The 9,248-nt window shown below is 53.1% G+C and overlaps 1 protein-coding gene across 1 annotated transcript; it reads right to left on the bottom strand.

Annotated features, from left to right (window-relative positions):
- Window positions 1-340: 340 nt before the first annotated feature.
- LOC101764414 (UNC93-like protein 1) lies at window positions 341-8,251 on the bottom strand. The gene is given in 4 exon segments (XM_022828703.1): window positions 341-950; window positions 1,647-2,214; window positions 7,600-7,798; window positions 7,801-8,251. Coding segments are annotated over 4 exon segments (1,347 nt in total). The 5' UTR covers window positions 8,215-8,251; the 3' UTR covers window positions 341-784.
- Between the last annotated feature and the right edge of the window lie 997 nt (window positions 8,252-9,248).

Raw genomic sequence — 9,248 nt, 5'->3', positions numbered from 1 at the left:
TGGTAATAAATTAATATGATGGAATTGATAAGAGTGGCCCGAATCCTGAAATGTGATAGGATGCTGCTAGCCCTTCGATGCTTGCATATATGTACTGTTCATGGGTTGCAGGTTGCAGCAAAATTCACAAATGCGACAGCGGAAATGCCCCGGCAAATCTGAATGGCACAAGGCGTAGCCCACCTCCACAAGCTCTACACACTAAGTAAACTCAACACCCCGAATTTCTACAATGCGCGAAAAAAGAAGAAAAAGAACGCAGACAGTGAAAAAATGCGGATCCTCAATGGTGAACCGGTCGGTGCAGATAGAGATATATACCTTACCATCTTTCTCCTTGCTGTCCTCCACTGAAGAAACCGAGTTGTCCTCATACATCACAGCCAAGAACTCCAACCACATACATGCGGCTTCAAACAAATGCTCCCGAAATGGAATGTCTTGAACAAGAAATAAAAGATGGAGAGATAATAATGTATTTAGTCCTTGATGTTATTGTTACTCTCCACAAACTGTGAGTGCCATTGTCCCTCTAAGGTTCTTGACCTATTTTGAGCATTCCAAATTGCCCTTCCTAATATATAGCACTTATGTTGATGTGTGTAATATTATATAATGAAGGGACTAAATTGTAAAAGTAGTAATAAAGATAAAAGGAAAGTGAGAGGGATCAGGAAGGCCCCATCGTTTCCGAACTCTGTTCTTCTTTATTGTTCTTCTCCTCCAGCTAAATCCACCAAAATGAATCAATTACTCTTCAATTACTTATCATCCCTCTAGTTTCCTAGTCCTTGACAGCCAAGAACAGCAGCAGGACGAGCAATGGGTAGCTGACAGTCATGAGTGCCCAATTCACAACCAGCTGGGTTATCAGAGGAGTCTTGTGCATGTCGATTTGCCATGCAACAGCTGCCCCAGCACTCTGCACTGCGTTGTAGAATCCGACATACCTGCACAGGATCGGAGGCAGATAAGAATCCTTTTGAGGAAAAACTATCTGGACAACATATACGAGCTTTGTTTGTGTGATGATTAGAAGCATCGTACAGGGCTGCTTCAGAAAATATTTTGGCAAGAGTGGGCCATCGCCCAGGTACATGTTGCTTACGAGCTTTGCTTTTGTCATTTTTGTTAGATTCGTTTGGAGTCGATACATGTTGCTTTGCATCTTAAACCCCCATACTAAATTCTCTGTCTCGCATTTATGGGGATCGGTTAAATGGGGTCAATAAAAAGCTAGTGTACAAAATTCTTGTCGGGCCGAGTGGGATATGTTTGGCGATTTGGGTTAACTGTAATAATGTGATTTTTTACAAAGCTCAATTATTTTTCAGAGTAACACATTGGTTTTGCTGGTCCTTGCTGTAAAAGGAGGAGGAACGCCATCACTTAACCACCGCATCCAAAATTTGGAAGCCACATATATGGTGATGAACATCTTTGGCAAGCAAGGGTGGAGGTTTAGTAATAGGATATGTGCAATAATGTCAATCTACACAAAATTTTAAATTATAAAAGATAAAAATATTGACTAGAACAAACCTAAATGGACTATATTTTGGACCCTTGCTGCTCTTTCAAGTCTCAAGAGGATCAAAACCCTGCGAAAGTAATAAGAAAGTTGCATTATTAATTAGATTTATTACCTGCTCAGGATCTGTGAGTCATTTGCGAGGGCACCAATGATCCAATAGACGAGGCTCTGGAACATGGCATCAAGTAGCCCGTAGCTGAAGAAGAGCAAAAGTGGGCCAGCGTATCGGAGCCCATCCTTGAAAAAGATGAGGTCCTGCCATTTTCCATCCTTGTACCTGAGCTGGTTGGCAAGGCCTCCTCCCCAAATAGCAGTGCCAAGCACAGCAACAATAGCAACCCCAATGAGCCCCCTCTTCCTGCAGCTAGCGAGCCCGAAGTCCAGAAAGTATCCTATGCCAGCCGAGCCTATCATCCGTGCGCACCAATAGAAGACGTTATTGAGACCCTGGGTACGGAGATTGAAGAGGACGCCATTGACGTTGTTGAACTGGTAGGTGTAGAAGAAGTTGCTGGCCCAGGCAGCGGGGAGCACGAGCAACATCTTCCAGTTGGTGAAGAGCTTGAGGATTTCAGTGCCCTCTTTGCCCATGGAGGAGTAGGTGAACTTTGTGGCCTTGCTTCCGTCGTCGCGAATGATCTTGTTGGGTGGCAAGATGAGGAGGGTGAGTGTGACTCCGAGGAGCATGAAGTGTTGGAAATACTAGATGAATGCAAGGATAGGAAAATACACACTGATATTTTGGGCTGCTAACTGGCAGCGTTTTCATCTTCACTTTCTCCAATATAAAGAGTTTACAAGACTCTAACTAACTCCTACTTACACGGTCAATCCGCAGCTACTGGACATGCCATCCCACGTCGAGCGAACAGGCCGTGCTACTTCCTGAAGACTCGCTCAGCGCATGACTGCATGCGGAGCTCCTAAACATATGCACAGCTGTTGCCTAATCGACTGGCTTATTGACCTCTAACACACAACTGATATAAGCACAGGATTAATTCTAACATTCTCCTCCTAATCCTGATGCTAAGGCTTGTTGTCGATGACGCCGACACGAACTCGCTGTTCCTGGAACTTCAGGCGAGCCAGTGACTTTGTCAACATGTCCGCGAGCTGATCACCGGTTGCTACCTGCTCAAGGACAATCTTCCCGTTCTCCACACATTCCCTGATATAGTGATACTTAGTTTCAATGTGCTTACTCTTGTCATGGTGAACGGGATTCTTTGCAAGATCAATGGCAGACTTATTGTCCACCCTGAGGATTGGTGCTCCAGACTCTACTCCAAGGAAATCCTTCAACAGCTGAGCTAACCAAACCCCTTGACAAGCACCCCATGCTACTGCAATATATTCTGCCTCACAAGTTGACAGGGCCACCACCTTCTGTTTTGAAGATTGCCAGGTGACCGGACTTGACCCTAGACAAAACAGCACGCCACTAGTGCTCTTCCTATCATCAACATCACCAGCATAATCACTGTCGCTGTAACCAACCAGCTGGTGTTTTCCCTTCTTCCCTCTGCTATAAAACACACCTAGATCAAGTGTTCCTGCAACATACCTGAGAAGATGCTTTACTGCCGCGCGGTGATCCTCCCGCGGCTTCTCCAGGAACCTACTTACATAGTTCACTGCATACGTGATGTCAGGTCGCGTGTTCATCAGATATCTGAGCCCTCCAACAACACTGCGGTACTCTGTTGCGTCCACCAGCGGGCTCTCACTGTCCTTACTCAACTTCAGCCTAGGTTCCATGGGAACTGCACAGATATTGCAGCCTGTCATACCACTCCTCTCTAAAAGCTTTGTAGCATACGCAAGCTGTCCAATTCTAATGCCTTCCTCCTTCTGCTGAACCTCAAGTCCAAGATAATAAGATAGTAAACCCAGATCACTCATCTTGTACATCTCCATCATCTCAGCCTTGAACTTGTTGATCCCGGTGCGTCCTGTAATGATCAAGTCATCCACATACACGCCAACAATGAGTCTTGCCTCCCCTGTTCCACGCACATACACACCATGTTCTGCCTTGCTCTTCTGGAAACCAAGTGACAGTAGGCTGCTGTCCAACTTGGCATTCCAGGCCCTGGGCGCCTGTCGTAGACCGTAGAGTGCCTTTTTGAGTCGCAAGACCTTGTGCTCAGCTCCAGTAACTGTGAATCCTGCAGGCTGTACAACATAAACTTCCTCTTGCAAATCTCCATTCAAGAAAGCACTCTTTACGTCCATGTGATGCACCTCCCTTCCCTCATGTGCTGCTACTGCCAGAAGCAAGCGCACAGATTCCAGCCTTGCCACCGGGGCAAAAACTTCCTCAAAGTCAATCCCCTGCCGCTGGATGTATCCCTTGGCTACCAGCCGCGCCTTGTGCTTCACAATCTCGCCATACTCATCCCTTTTGACCTTGAACACCCACTTCAAGCCAATTGGGCTGTGTCCCGCAGGCAGATCGACAAGATCCCATGTCCTGTTCTCCTCAATTGAATCCATCTCTACCTTCATTGCACGCCTCCAACACTCCTGCTTCTCTGCCTCCTTGAAAGTGGCAGGCTCCTCCGCTGAAGTGAACATCAGCTCTCCGCCGTCGAGCACCCGTGGTGCCAATCCTGGTGGAGACTCTGGCCCCAGCATGTTGTCGAGCTTGCGGAAGTGTGCTGGGACGTCGTCGTCGTGCTCAGCATCCAGGAAGTCCTCGAGGTTGCTCGGTGGAGATGTGAACTCAATGGATGCAGATGACGTTGTGGGCGTGCCCGGCGTCGTGGTCGCGGGCAGAGAGTTCACCACTGCAGGGCTCCTTCCTGCAGGTTCACCCCCCACGTCCTGCTCGGTGAAGACAGGAAACTCGACTGTGAACAGCTCCGCAACATCGCCGTCCTCTCCTCCTTCTTCTACGCCCCAGTCCCACTGGGCGTCCTCATCGAACACCACGTCGCGTGTGACTCTCACACGCCCATCCACAGGGTTGCACACCCTGTAGGCCTTGGATCCCACCTCATAGCCGATGAAAATCATCGGCATGCTTCGGTCTTCGAGCTTCTTGAGGTGTGGCTTCGTATTTCTCACATGGGCAATGCAACCAAATGTACGGAAGTAGCTTACAGATGGGCGTTCGTTGTGCCATGCCTCGTATGGTGTCTTTCCGTCGAGGCTGCGCGTCGGCGATCTGTTGAGGATGTACACCGCCATGTTGACAGCCTCACCCCAGAAAGTCCCGGGGAGCGCCTTCGCCTTCAACATACTCCTCGCCATCCCGACCACCGTTTGGTTGCGGTGCTCAACGACCCCATTCTGCTGTGGCGAGTAGGGGGCCGTGAGCTGCCGCTGTACTCCTTCCTCCGCGCAGTAGGTGCCGAACTCCACCGAGGTGAATTCCCCACCGCGGTCTGTGCGCAACACCTTGAGCTTACGGCCGCTCTCCACCTCTGCTGCCACCTTGAACCGCCGGATTGCCGCCGGCGCCATGTCCTTGCTTGCGAGAAGACAGAGCCACATGAAGCGACTCATGTCATCTACCAGCAGCAAGAAATAGCGGTTGCCACTTGGTGTCGTCCGCGCTATGGGCCCACATATGTCGCCGTGTACCAAGTCGAGGACGTCTACCGCTCTGCGTCGTGCCTGTGCTGGGAATGGACTCCTCCTCTGCTTCCCGGCCAGACAACTATCACACACCTGATCAACATGACCAATGTGCGGCAGTCCTCTCACCATGTCACCGCCCTGTAGCTTCCTCAACGCCTTGAAGCTAATGTGGCCGAAACGCTGGTGCCAGCGCCACGCCTCATCGCTCTTGCGCGCCGCCAGGCACACTGGGCGCACGATTTCGAGGCGGATGGTGTACAGACGGTTGGAGGAGCGCGGCACCCGAGCGAGAAGGCACCTCTACTCGTTGTGGATCCGCATCACCCCGGCCTTGACGTGGATGTCGTAGCCGTCCTTGTCGAGCTGCCCGACGCTGAGGAGATTGGTGTCGAGGCGCGGGATGAAGTAGACACCGGTCAGTAGCTTGTGTTCGCCGGTCTTGCAGGTGAACAGCACCGTCCCGCGGCCCTCGATCTTCACAGCCGAGCCGTCCCCGAACCGCACGGTACCGACGACGTTGTGGTCGAGCTCGGAGAAGACAGCGCGCGACCCAGTCATGTGATTGGTTGCGCCCGTGTCGAGGTACCAGAGGTCGTCGGAGGAGGGGCTGCTGTCGAGGTGCGCGAAGACCAACGCCTCCACTAGCTCCACCGATGCGCCCACCACCGGCGGCCGAGTCACCGGCTGTGGCACCGCTGCCACCTCGCCCACTGCGCCTGAGGGCACCGGCGGCAGCGCCCCTGCTGCCTCGCCCGTGGTGCCTGGGGGCACCAGCGGCGACGCCCCTGCTGCCTCGCCCGCGGTGCCTGGGGGCACCGGCGGCGACGCCCCGGCCAATCCGCCCGCTGCGCCTGGGGGTACCGGCGGCGGCGCCCCGGCCGTCCCGCCCGCGGTGCCTGGGGGCACCGGCGGTGGCGCCCCGGCCGCCTCGCCCGCGGTGCCTGGGGCTACCCGCGGCGACGCCCCGGCCAATCCGCCTGCTGCGCCTGGGGGTACCAGCGGCTGCGCCCCGACCACCTCGCCCGCGGTGCCTGGGGGCACCGGCGGCGGCGCCCCGGCCGTCCCGCCCGCTGGGACCGCATGCGGCGGCTGCTCCCTAGCCTCCTCGCGGATCTGGATCGAACTCACCTTGGCCAAGAGCAGGGTGTGCTCTTCTTCCTCCACACGGGCCTGATGGGCCGCCTGGTTCTTGGGCTTCGTCGGACACTCCCGTGCCCAGTGGCCCGTCTTACCACACCTGCGGCACTGGTCCGCTCCTATCTTGTGGCTGGAACCACCGCTCGTAGTGCCGCCTGACGGTGTGCGCCGCGGTCGCCCCCGCCGATTGCCGGACTTGAATCCTGCGGCGGAGGAACCTTCTCCCTTCTGTCGCGACTGCGCCTCCCACTGCTCCCGCGTGAGGTACAGCTTGCCGTCGGCTCGTGGCGGCGGCGGACCGTCATCCTCGGCCTCGCACTCCTGCGCCGCACGCAGCCGCCCGCTGGCGTCCTCTAGTGTCAGCATGGCGAGATCCGCCGTGACCTGGATCGCGACGGCCACCTGCCGCAGCGACTTGGGAACCACCCGGAGGAGTTTCTCCACCACTCTCCGCGGCGGGATCGACTCCCCCACCGTTTCCAGCGCGGCGATGATGTTCTGGAGCCTGAGCGTGAAGTCGTCCACGCTCTCGCCATCGTTGAAGCGGATGTTCTCAAATTGCCGGAGGAGGCGCTGCGCCTCCGTCTTCTGCACTTGTTCGGTGCCGACGCGCCGATCCTTCACCGCCTTCCACGCCTCCGCCGCGCTTGCCTTTGCTGCTAGCGACGCCACCATCTCCGACGGTACAGCGCTCGTAATGGCATCGAGTGCCATGCAATCCTCCTGCGGCGACACGCCGCCGGGGTCAATCGCGTCCCATAGATTTCGAGCCTTCATTTTCACCTTCATGACCAGCGCCCACTGTGTGTAGTTGGACTTGGTGAGCATTGGCCAATTCGCCGCGCCGCCGATCTCCCGAACGACGCGTACCTCCCCACCTCCGCTGCCACCGGCGCCTTTGCCGGGAGACGGCGGCGGGGTCTTGCCTTCACTCATCTTCAGCGCCCAACGGATCGCCGGATCACGATTCCAGCGGCGATACCTCGCCGCGATCGACTCCAACACCCTCACCGGGCTCTGATACCAATTGTTGGAAATACTAGATGAATGCAAGGATAGGAAAATACACACTGATATTTTGGGCTGCTAACTGGCAGCGTTTTCATCTTCACTTTCTCCAATATAAAGAGTTTACAAGACTCTAACTAACTCCTACTTACACGGTCAATCCGCAGCTACTGGACATGCCATCCCACGTCGAGCGAACAGGCCGTGCTACTTCCTGAAGACTCGCTCAGCGCATGACTGCATGCGGAGCTCCTAAACATATGCACAGCCGTTGCCTAATCGACTGGCTTATTGACCTCTAACACACAACTGATATAAGCACAGGATTAATTCTAACATGAAGGCCATGAATGCAATGTAAGTTCCATCGTTGACGCTAGCGGCATTGCTACCACGATGGTAGTTGAAGGAGAAGGGGAAGAGCCCCCCGATGACACCTCCGAGGTTGTAGAAGCACCAAAAAAGGGATATGTATGTTCCATGGCGATTTGGGGGTGGGTAGGAGGTTATGATAGCACCCTGGGCACTTGGGCAGCCCAGAGGAGGCCCACCCCAACACCAAGGAGGGCTCCCGCAGTGACGGGGAAGGTCTCCGAGTGGTGATGGTTGTAGTAGAGGAAGGAGGCGGCATAGAGTGGGTACGCGAGGGCACCTAGGAGCAGGGTATTGCGTGGGCCAAAGATGTTATGAGCTGCACCGCCAACGACGCCGAAGACGGCAAAGCAGGCGTAGACGGCAGTGTTAGCCTTGTCGATGGTGGTGTGATCGATCTGGCCGCCACCACCAAGGCCAGAGAGTGCATTGAACATGCCGGGGCAGCAGAAGCACACAAGGCTTATCAAGAACACCTGCGTCAGTGGGGAGTTGTAGCGGAAGAACCCGCGTTTCGCAGGTGGCGACATCTCCTTCTCCTCCACTGGCTGCTGCGTCGTGGCCATCGCAGACATCTTGTACTTTAGCTGGGGCACCAGCTTTGAGAAACACTATCCTGCTCAAAGATAAAAGGTACAATTGGAGTAGGAGTTAGTATGGTGAAATGATAATAGGCGAATGATGAGTAAACTTTATTTTGTCTGCGCTGTTTTTGTAGGATGGAAAGATGGCAGTGATGAGAGAACAGGATGTCAAGAACAAGAATCATACCTTACAGTGCCGTTTCAGGAAAGCTGCAGAGACTTGCATATATAGAGAGAGATAGAGAGGAGGGTACACATATAGAAAAGGAAAGGAATGGAGGAAAGGGGCAGAAGAGTATCTAGGCGGTGTTTGGATCCTGGAGCTAAAGTTTAGTTCGTGTCACATTGGATATTCGGATGCTAATTAGGAGAACTAAACATGAGCTAATTACAAAACTAATTGCAGAACCCCTGGGCTAAATCGCGAGACGAATCTATTAAGCCTAATTAATCCATCATTAGCGAATGTTTACTGTAGCACCATATTGTCAAATCATGGACTAATTAGCCTTGATGGATTCGTCTCGCGATTTAGCCTAGGGGTTGTAAATCATGGACTAATTAGCCTTGATGGATTCGTCTCGCGATTTAGCCTAGGGGTTGTGAAATTAGTTTTGTAATTAGCCTATGTTTAATACTCCTAATTAGTGTCCAAACATTCGATGTGACAGGAGCTAAAGTTTAGTCCGGGGATCCAAACACCCCTTAGTGCCATGATAACTAGTCATAAGAAGTGCCATGATAACTAGTCATAAGAACGCATTGCATGGACTTGACTAAACCTGTAAATCCGATCACTATAAAAAACGGTTTCCAAGGTGGATGAAATGGTAGGGGCAGGCACGCCACCCGCTCCTAGCTTTTGCAGCTACAAATAGCTGTTTGTAGGAGCGGGTAAAAGACCCGTCCCTGTATTTTACCTACCCCTATAAAGTCGTTTCCAGGCGCGGGTGATGCGGGTGACGCCATCACCCGCCCATGGAAAGATCGTTCCCGCTAAAAATTCAACGATTGAAATTTAAATT

This window comes from Setaria italica, chromosome VII, assembly GCF_000263155.2.
Source record: "Setaria italica strain Yugu1 chromosome VII, Setaria_italica_v2.0, whole genome shotgun sequence".
Lineage (NCBI taxonomy): Eukaryota > Viridiplantae > Streptophyta > Magnoliopsida > Poales > Poaceae > Setaria > Setaria italica.
This window is presented reverse-complemented; position numbering and strand designations above follow the sequence as displayed.